The 23,201-nt window shown below is 43.2% G+C and overlaps 1 protein-coding gene across 4 annotated transcripts in view; it reads left to right on the top strand.

Annotated features, from left to right (window-relative positions):
- FGGY (FGGY carbohydrate kinase domain containing) overlaps nucleotides 1-13,451 on the top strand; it is a 400,554-nt gene extending 387,103 nt beyond the window's left edge. For all 4 annotated transcript variants that reach the window (XM_080800002.1, XM_080800001.1, XM_080800003.1 and 1 more), the window contains 2 exons: nucleotides 7,900-7,961; nucleotides 13,223-13,451. In XM_080800002.1, coding sequence (XP_080656128.1) covers nucleotides 7,900-7,961; nucleotides 13,223-13,304 — 144 coding nt within the window. In that variant the 3' untranslated portion in view covers nucleotides 13,305-13,451. The remainder of the gene's footprint in view (nucleotides 1-7,899; nucleotides 7,962-13,222) is intronic.
- Nucleotides 13,452-23,201: the final 9,750 nt, after the last annotated feature.

Below are 23,201 nucleotides of genomic sequence, written 5' to 3'. Positions count from 1 at the left end.
ACCCCTGGCCACATGCTAGTAGGCTAATAAATACATAAAAATACATGGAGCATTTACTATGTACTGGTACTAAGTGCTTTACCTGAAGAACTCGTGTGAACCTCACAGCAGCCCAGGGAGAGGCATACTATTAACTGTCCCCATTTTTAGAAGGGGAAACAGAGGCTAATACAGAAGCTAAATCATTTGTCCATGATGATACAGCCAGTACGTGGTCAAGCCCAACTTCAAACCCTGGCAGTTTGCTGTAGTCAATCTTTCGTCTTAATCACGGCACTACATTTTCTTTTTCTGCAAATCAATCTGACTGGGCTTGGGGGTCTTAGGGGACAAAAGTGGAAATCAGGAGACTAGTTAGCCCAGGTTAGTCAGAGAGTGGGATACGGGAATTTTCAGCAGTGATGCAAGGAGGTGTTATTCTTCCCACTTTATAAATGGGAAAACTGAAGCTTAGTTCACACATCTGATAAGTTAGCAGAGCCCAGATACAATGCCAAACCTATCTCAAAAACCCAGTATCTTTTCTGCTAGGATCTCCATCTCCTGAAGCATTGTACGGCCTCGGCGTACCCACCCCCCTTTATGATCAGGAGGCTAATATGAAGTGTATTTGTAATCAAGATTGGAAAGCTGGGTGTTTAGATTTTGTTTTTCTGTTTGGAAGGTATTATATAATTAAAAATTACAAAAAATACGAATATTCCAACACATTTACTTATACACATATAAAGTGGTTTTTTTTCTTTCTTTCTTTTTTTTTTACAATGTTTGCATTAAGATAGAGTATACATAAAGTGAAATACACAGATCTTAAGCACACATCGTGATGAATTTTGGTAAATGTTTATACCTGTGTGATCTCACCCTAAACAAGACCTGTGTGTGCACACATGTGAGTAGATAGGTAGGTGGGTATAGAGATATATGGATAGAACTTAAAATTACAAATGAAGGGCAAGTCTCCACATCATGATTAATGATGAAGACTTCTCCCACTCTTTCCTTCCTCTCATCCCTTCTTCTAAATTGACATTGTTGTCATCAATGCCTGGAGGTCCACAAAATACCAGGTGCAGGTCAAAAGATGACTGTATCCAAAAGCAAAGCAAAACAAAATAAATAAAAGAACAACTAGCCATTTCTTCATGTTTGTTGGAGGAACAGAATCACATTGCTCTACTTTCTGTTTTTCTATGGAGGGGTCATGTGCCTCAGCCCACACTTTACCATGTGAACTTGTTTTCCAGTAAAATGACTCAGAGTTCGTCAAGAAGGCAGATTCATGTATTCAGAACTATGTGTCAGCATCTCTGGAAAGAGGTGCAATGGACTGTGTACTGGCTTATTGTGCACACACACACACACACACACACTTTTCACCCAGGAAGTTCGCACAAGTAATAAGCAGCAGAAGTGGGATTTGAACTCAAGCTTAGGGGACTCACTCAAGGGCCAAGCTTTCTGTGTTACAGGGAGGACAGGAGCATCGAGTCTGAGTGTGGGACTAAGCAATGGCCTGGACTCAGAATTGGACTGGAATTCTGGTTCACTGCATATTGGCTTTATGGCTTTGGACAAATGACTTGTTCCCTTCCTTGATTCATAAAGTGGGGATAGATGATGATATCGACATCATAAAGTCATGTTGGGGTTTTAAAAGGTCACATACATAAAGCCATTAGCACCGTGCACAGCACAGAGTAGAAAGTACTTGGGAAATGTTGGTTTGAACCAGTAACATAGCAATGGCCATGGGAGTTGGCTGCTAAGTCAATGGACAGCACACTTTTTGAATCAGTCAAAAAACGTTCAAGCTTGCATCTTCAATACATGGAAAATTGTTGATGGAGAGGCATAGTTATGTTCTACTATAATGGTAGATTCTGTGCACTGTAAGGCAGATGAAGTACAACTGCAATAAAATATTTCCGATTCTTGCCTATTATACTTTCATACTAACACTATGCAGTACGTCAAGGCCTATTATATATCTATGGCCAGATGAGTTTCTAATGATTTTTTAAAGTTTTTTTGATGACTTCCGAATGATCGTGTATGTGCCTGTGTACTTATATCTCAGCTGGTATTCTAGATCATTTTGATTTCTTCTCAGCTCTTGTCTTATCTGACCAGGTCTTCATTGCTTTTGTATTGTAATATGAAGAGCTAGTACCAAGTGAAAGTGTCACTGTTTTCTTATTTACTTGGATCTGAATGATCACTGTTACCTTTAATCCACTGACTGAATCTTTTTCATCTGCTTGTCCATTTTGTGAAGGTTAATGTAAATGAAACTAGATAATACCTGTAAATCCAGTAGCCTGGAACGTGTAAGTGACAACATGGACATGTTGATGATGATATCGACATCATAAATACTTGGATGCTGGGAACCCGGGAAGTTGTCATGCGCTATTCTCTGCATGGTGTAGATATCCCGTGCTTCTTTTAAGAAGCCTCACACATCTTGAGTGACTCGTGTCTACCCAGTGTGTGGACCAACTGACCAGTCTGGTGATGATCTGCGTACTCAATGCTGGTAAAGCTTAACTAATTTCTTGAGACTGGAAATCATATAAATAACACTCTTAGTATTTTCTCCTGGAATCCTAATGGGTCCTCCTGTGCACTGTAATACACTGTTTCAGAAACACTGGCTTACATCTTACATTGCCCCCGTGATGAAAGTCCTCACCCTTTCATTCAGCGGCTCAGCAAACATTAACCAGGCACCTGTGAGTACTAGGACCATGCTAGGCTTGACACCTGCAGTAACACAGTTCTTGCCTTTGGGGAACACACGGTATAGCTCCCACCAGGCTAGGTCCCGATCATTCTTCCCTGTAGACTGTGACTGTGGACACTGCCAAGCTTGCCGTGGCCTTTGGTGCTTAGGTCTAGACTACCTGATGGCCTTCCCAAATTCTTGAGGCTGTTGTTTCGCTTCCCCTGGCTAGGGCAGAAGGTACCAGATCCCCCATTCCTCACATTACCAATATTAGTGTGTCTGCCACTCCAGGGATCCCCATCATCCCTGTGGGTGTTGAAGAGCCCCTTTCTTCCCTTAACCTAATTTCCCTGGGTAACTCACCCAGTGTAGCCTTCAAGCCCTTTGCTAGCTCCCAGGCCAGGCCGTAACACATGAGAACTGGGTGTTTCCCATGCCCACGCAGGCCTGGTGATTGCTGGTGCTGCGGCCTGCAGAGTGGTAGCTCGGCCTTGACACAGCAGGGCAGGGTCAAACCCCATGAATGCGATCTTTCATGACCATGGTACAGGGCCCCTATTTTTTCCTACAGAAACCCTTCACTTGCTTTCAGAAGTGACGATCAAATGTGAACTTTCATGGTTTATTTATAGCGCTGCCTTATAGAGAGAAAGAAAAGAAATGATTAAAATGCGATTTTACAAAATATTTTGTTTGTAAAAAGCTTTCATTGTGTGGGCAAAAAGGAAAGAGAAAAGTCACTGTATTCATTGTGCTGTCTAGACTCTCACACAAAGAGGGTAGCGTGCTGCAAATTAAGATTGTCCAGCCCCTGCCTGCTGACAAAAAGTATGAATTTTGAGGCCGACTTCAAACAAACCCTTCTGAACAGAAATATATTGTGGGGGGGTGACTATATTTAGCACGTGTCAGCATTCCCATAATAAATTCATATTGTTATGCTGTGGTAATTTCCAGATTTATTGCAGCCGGCGGGTTCCTGAGGTTTTGGCTTTATGTTAGTGATTTGGAGAAATTTAAAAAGCCAGCAATGCTGTGTCTGATGACAACAGTGACTCTCTGGGCACCCTCCATATCGGGTCCAGGACCTGTGATGAGCTCTGCCTCCCAGGATACGGGAGGAACACGAGTTGTTTTGAGTGACTGTAGAAGCATTACATATATATATAATATATATATATATATAATATATATATATACACATAACATATATATAATATATATATATATATGTTTTAGAATGCAGTATTTTTTATTATCCTTAAATTATCAAATCCACATATGCCACTGCAGAATATTTAGAAAAGACAAAAAAGAGAAAAAAAAGTTACCACCCATGCTCTTGAACCTGTTAACGTTCCAATGTATTTTCATCCAGTATTTATTGTGCACATATAACTTGTGTTTAGGACAAACACGGTTCTTGAGATAGAAGTGAGAAACGACTGTGTTTATGACTCCCACCGTCCCCTCACAGTTGTGCAATAGAACAAGTTTTTCTCTGCCCTGGTTAAAAATTCTCGTAGTTGCATTGCTTTCTTAGATCACGTACAAAGTCAGTCTTAGGTAGCACAAGTTTTAGGGTCCCTTTAAGTTGTAAGACATGGACCAAATTCAGAAATTTGATGATCAAGGAATATATAATAATCATCACATGAGTTTTCATCTAAAGATGAGGCCTCTCCCCACTCCCCAGCTGGGGTCTGCTGCACATGAGAGGACAAAGCTGTGATTAGTCTTCTCTCCTCCCCACTGAATGCCTCTCTAGCAGATTCGTTTTTGTTTTTTTTTTTCTTATTCCTTGAGGTAGTTGGAGGGTGTATAGGAAGAGAGGTCAGGGGTGTAAAAAGTTCTTATCTGATCAGTTCTCTTTGCCTACTATGTGTTTGTAGCTAGGCTCCATCAAAGATTTTTCTGGAAATCCTCTACTTTTGGAAGTCTCCCACATGTAGTATCTTGTGCTTATTAATGCTACTCTAGTAGACTATTTATTCTTCTCTTTTTTCCTAAGACACTGAGTAGGTCAACTCAAGCTTCTTCATGCAGAATCCCTCTGCCTCATGCAGTAGCCATATTAGTGTCTGAGACAATCCATGACAGTTCTCCCACATGTGGGGCACCTAGGGTCCATGGGGACCAGCCATGCCTTTTGGAGTCTGACAGACTCTGGCAGTGCTGGCGAACTCCAGTGCTGGCTCTGTCACTTCCACACTGGAGCTGCCAGCCAGCCCTTCTCCTCCACACGGGAATCCCACTCAGTCCACAGTGTCCCACAACCTCAGGGATACAGCAGATTCGTTCCCTGTTGTCCTCAGTGAAGCCCTGCTCTCTTGACTTATGAAGGGGGAGACTCCTCTCAGCCCTCCCCTGGAAGTAAGCCTGATGAACAATAAGCCAACAATTAGCTCAAAAAAAAAAAAGAAAGAAAGAAAGAAAGACAAAAAAATCTCTTTTTCTGTCCTTCCATGTGGATAAAAGGTTTAAGAGTTTGATTAATGGGTCCTCAACCACCCTTTTTACAAATTCTTCAGGGTGGTCTGTTTTCCAGCTCGCTTTGGTATCTTATATCTGTCAACTTTAGATCTCAGCCAAAACTTCCATTTTAGCATTCTGTCACGTGTATGACCCTGAAGTTCATTCATCCCATAGTCATTCCCTGAGTGCACACGATATACCAGATGCTGAGTTTGGCAGTGGAAATAATTATAACAGTTCCCGTCTTAAGGAGCTCGCAGTCTAGTTGGGGAGGCTGGTGTGCTAACAAAAAATTGTGGTGCCATGTCATAAACGCTAGGATAGATGGCATAGCACGAGTTGCTGTGGGAGCAAATAATTCAGTCTTGGTGGGAGGCAGGCAGCAGGGATGAGTCAGAAAAAGCCTCCTCAGTGGAGTCAATACCTGAGCTAAGTTTAATGTTTAAATCTGTGTGGTTTTTGTTTTTTTTTTTTTTAGGGAACAAAAGAACCTCTTTTTAAACCTTTGAAATCTCTAGTGCCGTTGTTTGTTTCTCAGTAATTTATTTTAAAAACAGGGAAGGTAATGTGAAGAAAGGAAGAAAGCCTTACCATCTGCCATGTGTCCACACATCTGTTTCAGCGGGAAGGGAAGGGGCGTGTGTGGAGCACCTTCTAGGAGACAAGTTTCCTGGGTCCCACCCTTGAAGGCAGTCCTGGAATGTCGTCTCAAGGCTGAGGCGTAAGCTCAACCCGGAGGAGTATTTCCCAAGGCCATTTTCAGGATTCCAAGGAGTGAGAAGAGCCAGAACCATTCTGGAAACGCTGTGGAGTGCTACTTAGACAGAAAAAGCAAGGACGGGACAAGAGAACGAGGAGCAGAGTTAGCGCTGGGCATTGCTGAGCTCATCTCCACAAGATGGAGTGAGGCTCACTTTGAGGGAATCAAAACTTTAGTCTGTGAAGGGAAATACAGGGTGAGCAGAGCTCTTCAAATATCCTTGTGAGTTGGAACGGCAGCAACCTCAAGATGTGTTTGGCTGTTCATCCCTCCACAAAATGGCCCCAGATTGTCCTTTTTCAGCTCTTTTAACCTTGGTTTCCTTTCCAGTAGTTTTTCATAATTTAGAAAATCTCCTCCTTTCTTAAAACTGCCATTTCTTTCTGTTGTCATTGTACTTGCTAATGTCAGCATCTCTGATTTCCTAGTCAGCACTTTTAAATCCGTTGAGGGCTGGGAAACCAGAAAACTCATTCCGAATGTTCGTGCCATCCTTGGGGAAGAGTTGGTAGAGCATCCTAGCCAGAGTGGAAGTATGTGGAAGTGATTAGCAGATGAGACGGTATCAAGTTTCCTAGCCCTTGAATAACTACTGAAAAGAAATTTATCTATTTCTAGCAAAGCAAAGTTTATCACCCTCTATTTTGATCACAGTAAATGTCTCTTCCACTCTGTGATGAGCCCTGTGTTGAAAGGACCCATGGCGTCTTCATCTCTGTTTCCTGTTGAATGCTGCTCTTGACACATACAAGGGGCTTTGTTTATTTTATGGATATTCTAGATGTTGAGTAAGCAATAAGTAGACGAAGCGCCTGGCCCCAAGTAGCTTCCATTCTGGGGAGGGCAGGGAGTGAGAAGGAAGATAAGGAACACAGAAACCAGTAAATACAGGGCATACCAGAAGGGAATCGGTTGTAAATAATATACGGAATGTGTACATTTATGTAAATATAAATAAATTTGTATAAATAATGTATAAATTACTCCTTCCCTAGCTACTATGTAAGTTTCCCCAGGACAAAGAGTATGTCTTATGCAAATCTAACATAATGTCTGGTACATAGTGAGTAATTAATAAATATGGGGAATGAGAGGTCATACATAGTGAACCCAGGATAACTATACCCTTAACAATTAGAGCTCCATAACCATTCCTAAGGCGGGCCTACTGTGGCTCCCCACTACCTGCCCTCTCCCTAGGCAAGTCTGTCAGACTCCAAAGTTTGAAGCCACTCCATTCCCCCTAACTTTTCCATTGCTTTACTGGCTTGGGGAGACTGCCCAAGGAAACCTAACCCTCTCCATCTGATAATGGAGCCCACACAAGCTGTGGCTGATCTCAGGGCTACGCACACCAGCCACGTCCAGCCAGATGCTGCCATTCGCTGTCTGCCCCATTGCCCCATTGCCCCATTGTTAAGACAAGTAAATCAGACTCAGCCCAGAGGCCTCACATCTGTGCTCACAGTTTTAGGAAAAAGAACTTAAATGTTGAGCAGAAGAGGTCTTAAGCATGTTATCCTAGAGAGCAGGTGCAAAGTGGGTTCCATTCAGTTGTAGTTACCTTGAGTTTAAGTAAACAATGCACTTAGTGGCTGATTATGTTGCCTTCTGAAGCCCTTATGTCCAGGTAACGAGAAGACTGACTAAGTTCCTCTCCCCACTCCCTGCAGGTGGTCACAAAAGTGCCTTGCCGTTGGGGTTGATTAGGCCCCGGAGCCCTGAAGACTGAATCATTTATTAAGCCCAGGCTGTGTGGTCATAGGTGTACCTTTTAATGTTCATTGGGTTTTATTCTTACTATCAAAGAGAGTAAGTTGAAAAAAAAAATGGACTCACTAAATATCTTAAGGGAGAGGGAATTCTAACTAGAATGTTCTTGCTTTGATCTTAACTTTCCAATTCAGCTCTTTGTGTTCTGTTTTCCATTCGACAGGAGGCAATGGCAAGAATGAGCAAAGTTGGGAAGGTCGTGTTTCCCAGACTTGAGGATAAAAGGTAAGCTTATATTTTTATATGCACTGTGCTGAGGACTGAGGACATACAAAGACATGTAACTGGAGAGCTAGAATAAACCTTGGGGGCCAGGAATCCAGTTCTTTCATTTAATAGCTGATACAACCAAGTCCCAGAGAGGTGATGTCACTTTGTTACCTAATGTCACAGAGCTAGGTAGGGCCAGACCTGGGGGTCAAATACAGACTTCTGAACTCCCAGGCCAGGGTTCTTTACCCTAGAGGTCATTAGCAGTACATCTGAGCTTCTGTTCTGAAATGGGGATCTCTTATAGCTTCCACCAAAGGACACAGTAGCATCTGTCTATTCTTCTGCCCTTTGCATCACTTGGCACTGAGGACTACAACATGCCCTTGATCAGTATTTCTTTCTTTTTTTTTTTTTTAAAGATTTTATTTATTTATTTATTTATTTATTTATTTATTTGACAGACAGAGATCACAAGTAGGCAGAGAGGCAGGCAGAGAGAGAGGAGGAAGCAGGCTCCCTGCTGAGCAGAGAACCCGTTGCAGGGCTCGATCCCAAGACCCTGAGATCATGACCTGAGCCGAAGGCAGAGGCTTTAACCCACTGAGCCACCCAGGCACCCCTTGATCAGTATTTCTTTCTTTTCTTTTTTCTTTTTTTTTTTTTTTTAAGATTTTATTTACCTATTTGACAGATCACAAGTAGTCAGAGAGGCAGGCAGAGAGAGGAGGAAGCAGGCTCCCCGCTGAGCAGAGAGCCCAATGCGGGGCTCGATCCCAGGACCCTGAGACCATGACCTGAACTGAAGGCAGAGGCTTTAACCCACTGAGCCACCCAGGAGCCCCCCCCCCCTTGATCAGTATTTCAACCCTAATTCACAAAATACTAATTTTTTGAGCTCCTGCTATATTCACAGCATTATGCTAATTTGCCTATAAGCAGGGCTTACAGGAGACTGAGACATAACTTATTTGTGCATGTAGATCATTTCAGAAGGAAAGGATAAGTTCTACAATAGAAGTATTACCAGGTAACAAAGTAGCCCAAGGAAGAAAGGAATGCGACCATGTATGGGCGAGAGAAAACTTTTGAGAGGAGATGAAGTCTACACTGACTTTAATGCTTAAAAGAAATGGGGAGGATGTCCTCACTGGAAGGAATAACATATGCTAAGTTGTAAAGGTGAGAACAGCACACCATGTTCAGATAACTATAAACAGTTCAGAATTCTGAAATACGAAGTATGAGATGGGGGGGTAGGCAGGAGGTAAAACACGGGGGAGTGGATGTGGGAGGGGGGTCATCTCATAAGGAACTCTGAGGCCTTGCTGAAGAACTCAGACCTCACCTTGTGGGCAGACTGGGGATGCTGAGCTTTACACCGTGGTAGACCTGGTCAGATGCAGATTTTAGAACGATCCCTCTGAGAGGGTGGATTAGAAGCCCCCCAGGTGAAAGGAGAGGCCACACGGAAGGCTTTTGCAATAATCTAGTGACAGATGAAAAAGACCTATGTTAAGCCATCAGTAGTGAGTTTAAAAAATGGAAGGCTAGGGATGCCTGTCTGGCTCAGTCTAAAGAACATGTGACTTCATCTCGGGGTCATGAGTTTGAGCCCCACACTGAGCATAGAGATCACTTAAACAATAAAATCCTTAAAAAAGTTTTTGTTAAAGTAAAAATGGAGAACAGTTATGCAAGTGACTTTACAGTTGTATTTGAAGTTAAGCATAAAAACAAATTCCGCCTTCTGTAACAGTAAAGGTGTTGATCCCACCAAAGCATGATTGGTAATTAACAGAGTTGGAAATGTCCATGGAAAAAGCAATCCAATTTCTCTTCCTTTTCTGAAAGAAGGTCTTCAAGTGGAATTGGATTGTTAACCCTCTGAATGTAAAACCCTCTAGATACGGGGGTCAGAGAGGCAGGCCATTACCTGGGGGGAACTCAAGTCAGGAACATGGAGAGGTCTGAGCTCCCAGTGGCCTTGGGAACCTAGCCTAGCAGCTTCCTTCTTTTGCAGAAACAGATTATTCTTCTCCATCTCTTTGCTGACCCTCCCAAGACATTTGAGGGAAGTCTATTTATAAGTTCCTTCAGTAAATCCACATGTTCTCTTGAAAAGAATCTTTAACTTCTCAGTCCACTGGGAGCCCTCCTCTGTGGAGGCAGCACATGTGGTACTCTGGCACCATCTGCAGGCAGCCCCAAGGTTTGCAAGTAGAATGATGGCATTTCCTTCAGAATGGCTCTCTCCAGCATCTCATTACCTCAAATCACATTACTGTCTGTATGAGACACTGACTTAGGTCTGTGCCATACAGAAGCCACTGACTGAGTGTGGGGAGAATTTGGAAGAGAGAGAATTCAGTGGATTTTAAAATTCAGGATCGCAGAGAGCATAATCTGGTGACCATGGTTCAATGTGCTTTTTAGGAAGATCCCAACTCTGAGCCTTATGTCTTATGTCTTAATACATAGGATATAGAGTACTCTTAAGACTCAATAACAACAGAAACAACCCAAATCAAAAGTAGCCAAAGATCTTGAATAGATATTTTTTCCAAAGATTATGTACAAATGGCCAATAAGCACATGAAAAGATGCTCAACAACACTAATCATGAGGGAAATGCAAGTCAAAAACTATAATGAAATACCACCTCACACCCACCAGGATGATTACGATCAATCAAAACCAGAAAATAACAAGGGTCAACAAGGATGTGGAGAGATTGGGTCCCTTGTCCGCTGTTGGTAAGAATATAAAATGATACAACCACTGTGGTGACTGTGGTGGTTCCTCAGAAGTTAAAAGTAGAATTACCATATGATCCAGAAATTTCACTTCTGGGTATGTACCCAAAAGAACTGAAATCAGGAACTCAAAGAGGTATTTATACACACGTGATCATTTTTCACAGTAGCTAAAACATGGAAGCAACCCAGTGGTCACTGGCGGGTGAATGGATAAAGAAGAAATGGTGATCCATCCAATGGAACATCATTCTGCCTTAAAAAGGAAGGACATTCTGACACATGCCACAACTTGGACGAACGTTGGGGTCATGATGCAGAGTGAAAAGAGCCGGTCACAAAAGGACAAACATTGTATGATTCCACTCCTGTGAGGTACCTAGAGTCAAATTCATAGAGAAAGTAGAGCTATGGTTGCCGGCGGCTGCAAGAAGGGGGAGAACGAGGAGTTACTGTTTACAGGGTGAAGAGTTTTAGTTTTGCAAATGAAGAGAGTCCCACCGCCGATGGAAGATGGTGATGGTCGCACAAAAGCGTGGGTGTACTTAATGTCACTGCATGGTACCCTTAAAAATGGCTGGATTTCATGCTCTGTGTATTTTATGATAAAAAAATTTTTTGAAAAAAGAAAAAAGCGGGTGGGGGGTAAAGGGAATATGCCTTGGATCTCAGCTTTCCATGTGTAAACAAGGAAAAATTCAGTCTGTCCATCTTCTGGTGTTCCAAGATTATGGAAGAATATGAAAACAGTATCAGTCCCTATTTGTGAGCATGTGACAGCTTGCAGAGCATTTTGTGTCTAAAATTCAGTCCCTCTGTGCTGTAGGTAGGGTTATCTTCCCTCTTAGAGCAGGGAAACTGAGACTCACACCATTTAAAGTAGTTGCCAAAAGCCACCCCTACTTCTCAGCCTGGACAGCCAATGCTTCTTCCACTGTACGAAGAATAAGACCAGTGAGCAAAGATTGCTTCAAAATTGTCACGATTAAAATGGGAAATGTTCAAATCTTTGAGAAGGTTATTAACCCAAGCTCCCTTCAAGCAGTTTTGAGATTCCAGAATCAGGAAATCCATCTCACATAATGTAAGAAGTACTTAATGTTAAACCATCATAGAGTATCATTAGAAGGATAAAATTTCTGTCCCTCAAATCATTCTAGGATTAATACATTTCAAGGCTCATAGAGCAGCTTTTAGTAGAAACTATTTACCGCAAGACTGGTGATATTGTTGGAATATTAATTTTTTTTGAAAAAGTAGTGACCATAACTAGTACTGATAACACTCACTAAGATCCAGACACTGTTTTAAGTACTTTTTATGCATTACCTCATTTAATTCACATAACCGCTCTGCTGAGAAAGGTCCTTTAATTATTCTCATCTACATACATATAAGGAAATTTAGACACCGATGGATTGAGTAATGTACCCAGTAATACACAGCTAGTATTGGTCAAGCTGAGATTCAAACCCAGGCTTCGGAATTCACCTCTTGACTCTGTATTTGGCCCCATTACAGTTCGTAAGAATGGTTCAGGTAGAACTCATATTAATCTACTTAGCTCTGCATGTTATAAGAAGTCCCCGTGCATACACAGGGTTGCTTTTGCAGTCTCTTTCTTCTGATTCACAAGCTTGCATCAGAACTCCTTCCTGAGGACTTCTTTCCAGACTGTTCCAGAATCTGCTGAGACATGCTAAGCTGGCATCATCAATCCCTCACCCCACGTCAGCTCCCCCAGCCTAAGAGGAGTAAGGACAAAGGTGCAAGTGTTCACTTATAACTTGTTTCAGCTGCTATTATCCCTTTCAGAATCAGGCTGCTCTGCCCTCTGTCTCAGGGCCAACACCACATTCGAACAGGTTCAGGGATGACAGGTCTACCGGGACCCAGAAAGAGAGTAGAGGGAGGGCAAGGTCCACTCTGGGGTGCCTGGACGATAGGGCACATCTAGAGGGAAAACATCAGGGACATTTTCATGGGGTTTTACTTCCAGATAAAGGTGTCTGCAAAGGAAACGTCGGTGTGGATTACAAAGGAAACAGGTGTGGAATCCACAAAGGGTGATGAAAATGTTCATTCTCATCCCTGGTCAGCCTGTGGTTTCTAAACCAGTCATCAAACCTGGGCTACTCATATATGAAATATTTATTGAAGCTGGCAGTGAGAAAGGGCCTGTGTTGAGCCTGGGCCATTTTAGTATGTCACGGCGGAGGCTATGAAGTCAGACAGACCTCAGTTTGCATTCCAGCCTGGCTGGTGTTGAGCTAGACTACTTTCAGTATGCCTATCTGAGCAAATGTCTTTACTTCTACAATGAGGATAATAACAGCCCATGTAGGTTGCAGATAACAGCTGTGAGTCATGATGATCCATGGCTCGGGATGCTCTAAGCATTCAGAAAATGGGAGATGTCTGCACAACCGAAGAGATACATCCCTGTTCTTCTGAATATAAGGGGAAGCTGCATGACGGTTTGGTCTGAGACCGTTCAGCATACTCATTTTTCTCCCACAGATACTACGACAAGAAATACCAAGTCTTCCTGAAGCTGGTTGAGCACCAGAAGGAATACGCAGCGATCATGAAAGGAGACTGAAGAACCTTGCAGGTGTCGGCGCCAGAAGGTTCTTCGACACTGCTTCGGGGACCTCTGTCTTCTCATCTTACATTCGAGATCCTTTAGGTATCGCTTTATCATTTCTGTATCGTCTTTTAATAAAGACAACTGAGACGTGTACAACCAGACCTAGAGTCTTCCATTTCAAAGTACCACCATTATGTAGCTGGCAGTTTCTGCAGAAACCACCAGAAAGACACAAGTTTCACACAGGGTCCCAGGGTCTCCTGTGCCACTAGACCTTGGGGCTCAGTCAGTCCAGGTGAAGCTCGTACTTGGTGGCTGAGTGTCAGCCATTGAATGAAAGACTTTCATGGCTGTAGGTGGGCCATCTAATGCTTATTTTATAGGTGGCCAAAAGCTTATTCTCAACTTCTTATTTTGGAAATAATTCCAAACTTACAGGAAAGTGGCAAGAGTAGGGATGATACTAGAAACACCCATGCAGCTACCTTTTACCCTTCACCCCATTTGCTTTATCATGTGTACATTCTCTCCACACATGTATTCGTACACAGGTATGTATGTATGAATTTTGGAGTCGTTTGAGAGTGAATTTCCACAGACTTAACTTCTGTAGAGCACTTTGATTCAATTTTCTGTTCGTATTCCAGTTTCGTCAGTAACTGCAAGTCCTTTAGGGCAGTTTTTCCCTTCCTGTACAGGATCCAGACCAGAATCAGACTGTGCATTTAATGACAGAATCCTCATCTTGCAGTCCTCATATTAAAAAAAAAGGTACAAGTAGGAGTTGTGAACGGATCCAGGAGGGAATTTTCACAAGTCACAGGGTGTATGCGTGGTCTTAAAACGTCTCCTCACAGATAGTTTATTAGTTACAAGAGGAGAAATGACATTAATTATATTGAGATGAAATGGGACAGGATCTTGATTGGGTCATCAAAATTAATTTCAGATGGGTAGATGGACATCACGTGCCCCCAGATGTGAGAGCCTGAGGTCATAGCAATAGTCTGGCTACGAATGCGTAGCCTGAATCTAATCATTAAAAAAAAAAAAAAAAAAATCAGACAACCCACAATGGGCAGCATTCTATTTTTTAATGGACTATATTCTTCAAAAATGTCTGTGTCATAAAGACAAAGAAAGGCTGTGGAAAGTTTCCAGATTAAAGGAAACTAAAGAAACATAATGACTAAAAGCTTTTGATGTAGACAAGTATTTGAAAAAATAAAAAAACAATAGAGAGTTCCTTTGTTGACACCATAATACATGCATAAACTCACAAGACACATAACGTATATATACACACACTCACACGCCATCTCAGACCCATGAGTAACCACTAATGTTGAGTCTAGAGCCTTCAGAAGTCAGATGAGTTTGGATAGAGGACATATAGGCTTCAGCAAGCCGAGGGAAAAATCACTATGAGTCAATCAGCAAACATCTTGAAGTACTTACTCTGTTTCAGATCTTGTGGAAAGCACTGGAGCACACAGATTAAATAAAAGCAGGGCCCAGAGGTCCCCCTTTAATGAGAGAGAGAGAGACATAAGTGAATCCATCAGAGTACATTGTAAGAGATGCTCCCATAAAAGAGGGTCCCTGCTGCCTTGAAGAAGATCCAACACCCAGAAAAGGAGGAGACAGCAGAGGGTTGACAGGTAGAGGGAAAGGCAGCATGGTGGAAGGGCTATGGGCCCTGGCTTGGGACTCAGAGCTGCCTTTCCCTCTTACTAGCTGTGTGACTTGAGAAAGACCCTTTACCTTCCTAAGATTTAGTTCCCTCATTTTTAAAATGAAGATATTAACAGTACCTACTCTGCAGGATGACAGTGAGGCTTCAATGAGATGATATGCATAAAGCACTGAGCTCAGCTGCCTAGGCCACATCTATCTTTTGCAGGGCCGGGTACCTAGAAGATGCTCAAAATAAGAACAGTAAAAGTTACTGAGTAGGACGACCCCACCCAGTTGAAGGCCGGCTCTACGATGGCATTCTATGGTATCCTAAGGATATCGACATCTTGGACACGGTCCAGGTTGAAGGTGGGTGTGGACGTCCAGTCTAGCAGCAGGAGAAAGCCCAGCTCACTCAGCTAGACACCAGCCAGCACTTAGGGAGTGGAGGGGGTGATGGAGGAGGACTGGGGAGTCAGACTTAGCACCTCGGAGGAAAAGTCAGGAACAGTAGGACCCAGGCGGGAGGTCAGGACCACAGCCAGACAAGCTCCAACCGCTAATGCTGATCAGCACTGACTCAGACACGGGGACAGGCCTGGGCCTGTTCTGGCAAAGCAGGAGTGAATGCAGTAGCTGCCCATGGCAGGAACACGGAGGTCGGGAATGAAGAATGACTAGGTGTTTTCCTCTGTGTTCTCTCCAGTCCTTACTCCAGGGCTGCGAGGCAGGCAGCACTAACCTCACGCCCCAGCTGAGAAAGTGAGGCTCGGCACGGAGCAGCAGCTTGTCCGGAGTCCGCCAGTGGTAGAGGCAGTATTCACCTTCAGAATCGCCCTGGGGCAGAGCATTAGAGGTCACCCCCTTGTGACAGTTGGGGAGCAATTCTGCCCCCAGCACTCGCTCTTTAGTCCCAGGGCGCATGCTGTGGGGGACCCATGGCCAATTGCTTGTCCCGCTCAAACCTGATCTTGGGTTCCCACCACTTTATAGAAAAAGGAAAACATACCCAGATGAGGCAAAGATATGGGAACACTAGGAAGCCTCTGGCATCTCAACGGTGAAGAGGAGCCTCATAGAAGGGCTGAAAGGTCTTGGGCGAGATTTCCTTGTCCATGGATGAGATAATCCTGCTACCTACCTTGTAGCGTTAGTGGTACGGAATCTGAGAAACCTACGTGTAAGGTCCTAGCATGGTGCCTTGCAGATAATAGCAGTCCCCAGATAACCGCTTCTACAGGGCTCTCTTTGGGCCCTCTGGCTGGAGGGTTAATTCCTAAGAAAATGATTCAGGTCCCTACTATAAAGCCAGCGTGTTAGAAAAACGTAAGTGTCTATGTGGATTTCTAGAACCATGTGTAGCTTGAGAACAAAAATTTTAATGACTCCAACACTCACCTTCCTGCCCTGGGAAAGGGGGCTTTATTTAATGCACACATGTGAAGGGTAAGTATGTTTTGCTTTTATGAATAAGAATTACAATGTGGCCAGAGTGGTTTGTGGGATTTTTGTTTTGTTTTGCTGCCTACTGAAAGCTTTTCTTTCAAGTTGAAGCCAGCCTGGCTTAACGAATCCTTTTGCCAAGGAACACATTGTATAGGTTTTTAGTTTTGACCAAAAATCCTTGCCATATGTGAAGAACATAAATGTGGTTTTCAGAAGAGCCCAAGAGAACAAAAGCAGGGAGAGGGAGGCGGGAAATAAAAGACCAGGACGGCCGAACGGTCTGACATGTTGCAGAGGTGCCGTAACCCACAGACCCGACACCGCTGTTTGCTGGGGTCCAAACGAGGCATCCAGACGGGATGCCCTCCCCTGGGGAGACCCAGACTGGGTGCCAGACTTTATATTCAGAGTATCCTGCATGTGGTGCCAGTTGCGCCAGGAAGTAGAGGGATAGATGGGTGGAAGTTCCAAAGGGAGCGGTGAAAACACAGTAGGACACACCCCAGAAACTCCCACCTGGAAAGAAGCACCAAATCAGCAGGTGTCGGGAGGAAGCTAAAATGTTTTTATTTTTTTTTAAGATTTTATTTATTTATTTGACAGATAGAGAGATTACAAGTAGGCAGAGAGGCAGGCAGAGAGAGAGGGGGAAGCAGGCTCCCTGCTGAGCAGAGAGCCCAATGTGGGGCTCGATCTCAGGACCTTGGGATCATGACCTGAGCTGAAGGCAGAGGCTTTAACCCACTGAGCCACCCAGGCGCCCCGGGAGGAAGCTAAAATGTTAACATCATCTTTATTTCTCCCAAACCTGAGATTAATCAGGTTCTTTGGGGTTGTTTCTTTTTTCCCCCTATCACTGGCCTGTGAGCTCTTACATGGTGCACTGACTCTCTTAGGGTCCATGTCCTCTGCACCTGAACAGTGCCATCATGCCTGAGTGCTGGAGGAATGAACAAATATACAAACACGAGATACTTTCCTGCACAAAGTAGACTAGGAGAACTAGAAATACCTCACAAGTACCTCACTTTGAGGCCAATCTATGATACATGTTCATATGCCTTCATTTAGGCAAAGCCAAACACTTGAAAGCTGGCCATGGTCCATCCTTTAAGGATTAAGAAAATCATGCCTTATACCTAACAAGTTGCTTTTAGGATTTTATTGCGCACACATACGGATAACCACACACCTTCATTTTGGATTGTAGTTCAAGCTCCGAAACCTTTTGCAGATTTTCAGTGTTGTTCCAGACCATTTCCCGTACGGTCCCTTAGGGGAAGCCAGTTGCATCCTAGTTTAGAAATAGCCATTGTTCAGCAGGGCCACAGTAGGCATGCTTTCAAAATTCAAGGGCATAGTTACAGATAATTACCATCAAAGGATTTAAAATGAAGGACATTGTCGCTAAACAAGAAACTAACGACTGAGTGGGGCTGTGTAATGTAATTATACTTAAGACAGGCCTTCTGATGAATCACAGAGGAATCTTTGTGCTGCCTTGTGTCTCCATAAATGCGTTTAACTTCTGTTGACAGTAATAGGAGGGAGTCAAATATAAAAAGCTCCCCCCCCCCCGGGGCACCTGGATGGCTCAGTGGTTTAAACCACTGCCTTCGGCTCAGGTCATGATCTCAGGGTCCTGGGATCGAGCCCCGCATCGGGCTCTCTGCTCAGCAGGAGAGCCTGCTTCCCCCTCCCCTCTCTCTGTCTGCCTCTCTGCCTACTTGTGATCTCTGTCTGTCAAACAAATAAATAAATAAAATTAAAAAAAAAAAAAAAAAAAAAAAAAAAAAAAAGCTCCCCCCCCCCCACGTTTCCAGTTTCTAGAGGGAGAACTTAAAAAGTGCATTTTTAAAAAGGATGTTTTATCCAGTACTTCTGAATATTGGACAGTTGTATGAAGTCATGAAACAAAAGTAACTTAAAAACAAATGCTACCACTAATCAATTCAGGTGTTATGTATCATTAACATACCCAGAATCTTACGGTCAATGTCCATTCTGCACAGAAGATCACTTAAAAATCACATATTTAAATAAGTGTTTCCTAAGGACCTCATTTTTATTTACTTATGTCCTGCCCGAAGCCTTCAATAGAAGTGTTTTCTTATTAGAAATCGGGGGCGGGGGGATCCTGGCTGCCTGCCAGACAATGTTAACACATTTGAGGGGGAAGATGTGTGTCTGATATTTAGACAAAGCCAATGAGGATGTCTCCCCTGACTATTTCTTTACTGTTTTCATGTTGATTGCCGATACCTTACCTCGGCAACTCCTTGTAATGAACTGGTGAGGGAGGCCTGGCAAGGAGTGGGATCGCATCTTCCAGCGACAAAACCCACAGCTCCGAGGGTTTAAGTAACTGGCCCAAGATTGTGTGACTGCAGCACGGAGGCAGCAGGACTCCACCGCTTCTTCCTAAATAAATTCAATTAGCTTATTTGCGCAACAGAGGATGATTCATTAGTTCGCTAATTGCTCTCTCCTCCACGGTTCCCTTCTGGAGCAGATGTATAAATATCTAGGAGGCCCCTTCTGATGCTCATTGGTTGATCAAAGTCCTGTGTTATTTCTCTTGGCAAGCAGAGTGGTAAAGTGAGAAAGCCTCCAGCCATGGAGTCACTGAGTCCTTCACATCGCAGCTTCCCTGCTTACGAATGGACGTGGTATGTGACCTCCCCGAGCCGGTTGACCTCTGCGTCTCTGTTGCTTATCCTATAACGTAGGAGGAAAGAAAATCTGCCTCGTGGCTGATGTGAGGGATGAATGGGATGATGTTTCCAAGTGCCCGGCACCATGCCTCACATAAAATAGAAGTACCACAAATGCCAGTTTTTCTCCTCAACCGGTCCATTTCTACATTAGCAGATTTCTAGAAGCATTGCTTCAAGTCGAGGTGGACAACGCCATCTCCTGTTTCTAGGAGCAAATCTTCTGTGTTCCATCATCAACAACCCAGCCAGCTATTGAGCTTTTGCAATGTCAGGAGATCTGGAACCGTCGCTGTTGATGCACGAAGGGGCCAGCATTAGGCTTAAGGGAGGAGGGACATATCCAGGAACAGATTTCACAGAAATGTCGAGCGAGGTGCCACTGAGCATCAGAGTTGATAGGCACTTCAAGAGGCCCAAGGATGCCAGTAACATGGGTGTGTCTGGAGAGGCTCATCCAGAAATGAGGAAAGCGGAAACGTGTCCAGCCCTGCCTTTCTGAGTTCTGTTAAGTTCTAGGTACTGAACGTCTTCTCCCTTTAGATTCAGCTCTGCTCCATCCCTGAGGTAACCAAGACAGAGCAGACCATATGTATCCGGTTCAGACCAGCCCCAGCTTCCTGCCAGTGGGTCTTGAATTTATCTTTTTAATTAGCCCCTGGGCATCTGGAGCCTCACCAAATCATAGACTTCTCCCCTAAAATATAAATACATGTTTGTCAAATCCAGCATGACCCCTTAAAGCTGTGCCATGATCCTTTGCTAATCACAAAGCAAGAGAAATGTTGAGTCCTCTCACATGGCACACTGAATTATTCCTAAGCCGTATGTCAAAGTCTACACCTCATGTTACATTTCATTACACCTGCAATTCTCCTGAGCTCAGGCTTTGTTCACTTATTCTCTTATTTCTGGCCTTACTACTTCTTTCAAATTTGACTTTTTTTTTCTTTTTTTTTTTTTAAGATTTTATTTGTTCATTTAACAGACAGAGATCACAAGTAGGCAGAAAGGCAGGCAGAGAGAGGAGGAAGCAGGCTCCCCGCAGAGCGGAGGGCGCAATGTAGGGCTCGATCCCAGGACCCCGTGATCATGACCTGAGCTGAAGGCAGAGGCTTTAACCCACTGAGCCACCCAGGTGCCCCTCAAATTTGACTTTTGAAACTCTCCCTGGCTTTCCTTCAACCATACGTTGGTTAAATTCTCTTTCCTGCTCCTCTGACTTAAAATAATCTCTCCCATCATACCTGGCCCCAGAAAGTCCCGTCTCAAGTTAAGCCACGTGGAAGGGTTATCGCCCTGCACTCAGCTAATAGAAACCAAGGCTAAGTGCCTCACTGGGCCTCCAGTCTTCCTCCTAGGGCTAGAATCCTGCCTTGAATTTTAGGCTGCTTGGCTAGAATCCTGATACATTAGCAAATGCCAAATCTAACATTTAGCAAATGCCAAATCCAGTGCCCTATAATGCTCTAGCCACCAACCTGGGCCTTAGACAAACCTCCCAGAAAGAATCCAAGGTACTCAGGCATACTTTCTGACTGGAAACTTCTATCGCTATGCCAGCCATTCTGATGTGAGTGATAGCAGTTGATGGTGGGTGTTCTCTGTTTCCTGTTCTGGCCCCCTTGTGGTTAAGTGGGATCTTGTAACCAGTTCTGATTGATGAGCCGTGGGGAGATGGTGGGTGTTATTTCTGGACCAAGTCCTTGATTGTCAGTGCATGAGTCCCCAGAGCTTTCTTTTCTGTTACGGAACAACTAGCAATGTTCCAGATGGGGATTCTCCCTCAGCCTGGGTTCCAGAGTGAAGATGACTCAGAGCACCCCGCAATGAAATGTAGCTTAAAGTAAGACATCAACTTTTGTTGTGGAAAACAGAGATTTTAAGGTTGTTCCTTACCTCTGCATCATTGATCTTCATTGTTAATATCCTATACTATTTGAGCTACATTGACCCCTATGAGGCCAACTTCGCCATGATCAGAACAGGCTCAGTCTTGCATCGGGAAAGACTTGTAGCTAAATTCATCCCCATGGTCTGAGCCCTGAACAACCCGTCATGGGTCCTTTCCCCATAACCATGCACCGAATGCTCAATCTCACAGGAAATCAGCAGCATTTCTATGCCAGCATTTCCCAATAGTGACTTACGCGATATTTATTTCCTTTGTAAGAAATATAGAGGCAAGCTGTCATTAAGTTGACTTGTGGATTCAACCATCCCACCAGAGATCCAAGCTCTTTTATCCTTTCGTTCCCCCAGTCTTTGACCTCAGGTTTGTCACTCTTGATTGCACTATGCCACAGCCTTTAGAGGCATCCTGTTTTTCAGGTAACAGCATCTAAAGCATAATAAAAAGTTCTCTCTACGCCACCACCTTTTTTTTTTTTTTTTTTTTAATCAAGGAGCAGCCCCTAAGTGAACTTCTTAGGTCTTCCTGGCCAGATTGTGCATCCCCAGCCTGCCGCTAGGGACTGGCAAGGCTGGTTTAGAGACCTCATGATGTACTGGGACTGGGCATGCTGCTATTCCAATGAAGTCTGGGAGCACAGGGGAGCCAACATGTTTTGCCAGAATAATGATAGGTTTTCCTTGGAAAAGAAAGAGCCATGGTCAACTAAGTTTGGGAAACAGTGAGTTAAATAGGCTTTGTTCTTACAGAATATCTTAGAATAGTCTTTTGATATGCTATGTACATTGTGACTCTCCAAGAGAGAGGTAAGCTGTGAAGCATATCCCAGACTTACTCCTTCAAAGGTTTGTACAGAGCATCTCATTGTACTCATGTAGAACCGCCCCAGTAATTTGGACCCTAATTAACCAAGAGGTCATAATGTTTTGACCGGAGTTGTATGAATGTTTTCTTTCATGTGAACTGTGAATAGGTTTACTCAGCAAATTAATGGCTACTACATGAAATTTGGTTGTTTTACCTAATTATAGAAACAAGATGCTATTCACTCTTTTACTATATCAACTTACTATATTCACTGCTTTATCGAATAATGTCTTACAAATGAATGTTACTAATTATCAATGTCTAAGCTAGTCATTAAAATAGGCTCAAAGAAGACCTCAATTTGAAAATGCATTGTAAGAAGTCTTTCAATTAAATTATCCTTTCAGTTAAATTAAATCATAGCTCTAGAATAACCATAAATCAAACCACTGGGATAGCAAGCGTCAAATACTAATAATACAATCCTGCATTTCTGTGTGATTTTTTAAAGTTAGTATTTCCACCTATTCTAACTTTTAAGTCTTCCCCTTAGCTGTTATATATTCCAGTTAGGAAATGCCCCAGCCACACACAGCAGGCTGAAGACATCTCCCTCATCTCTCTTAACCTCCTTTCCTGCCCACTCTAACCCTAAACCTGCACACAGATGTCACAGACCACCTTAACATAACGTTAAGCCTTTGGCTAAAAAGAGTAGAAGGTTCTTCACATGAGACTAAGCAAATACGAAAGGCTGATAGACCGCTGGTTCTTTTGTGACCCATGGAGTTTTTAATACTAAATTCCGTGAGTTACATTAAAGATATGCTGGTTGAATTCCAATATTGTATAGAAATTTTAATATTGTCCTTTTGACAATATGCTTCTAAGATTTTTAGTTTGTTACACTTCCATGATTTTAGAAGACATTTTGCTATATACAAGGTAAAAACTTGCTACAATTAAGAAAGATTTGAAGAAACCACGAAGAGTTATGTTAATAGCAAACACATGTTTATTTTTTGTGCAAATGTGCATTTTCCTTTTTGACATCTACATAGTAATTTTTGAAGTATGATTTCAGAAACATATGGCTTAGCTGTTCTACACAGGTGTTCTATAGTGCTGTGGGACATATTGTGCTTATAGATATTCAAGCATATGCTTCAATCCTACTCCTCTTACAACAACACTTCTTAGACTTCCTGCTATTTATGTCAGGAACATGCATTTGGCCTTGATATCACCTGCTCTTCTTAATACAGAGGCTTACCAGGAAACTTCTGGGAGCTTATAAAATCTACAGGAAGTAAATACAATGTTGACTTTGTTATAAAGGTGATTGACTTGGTA

This window comes from Martes martes (assembly GCF_963455335.1).
Source record: "Martes martes genome assembly, chromosome: 4".
In the NCBI taxonomy this organism is placed as follows: domain Eukaryota; kingdom Metazoa; phylum Chordata; class Mammalia; order Carnivora; family Mustelidae; genus Martes; species Martes martes.
This window is presented reverse-complemented; position numbering and strand designations above follow the sequence as displayed.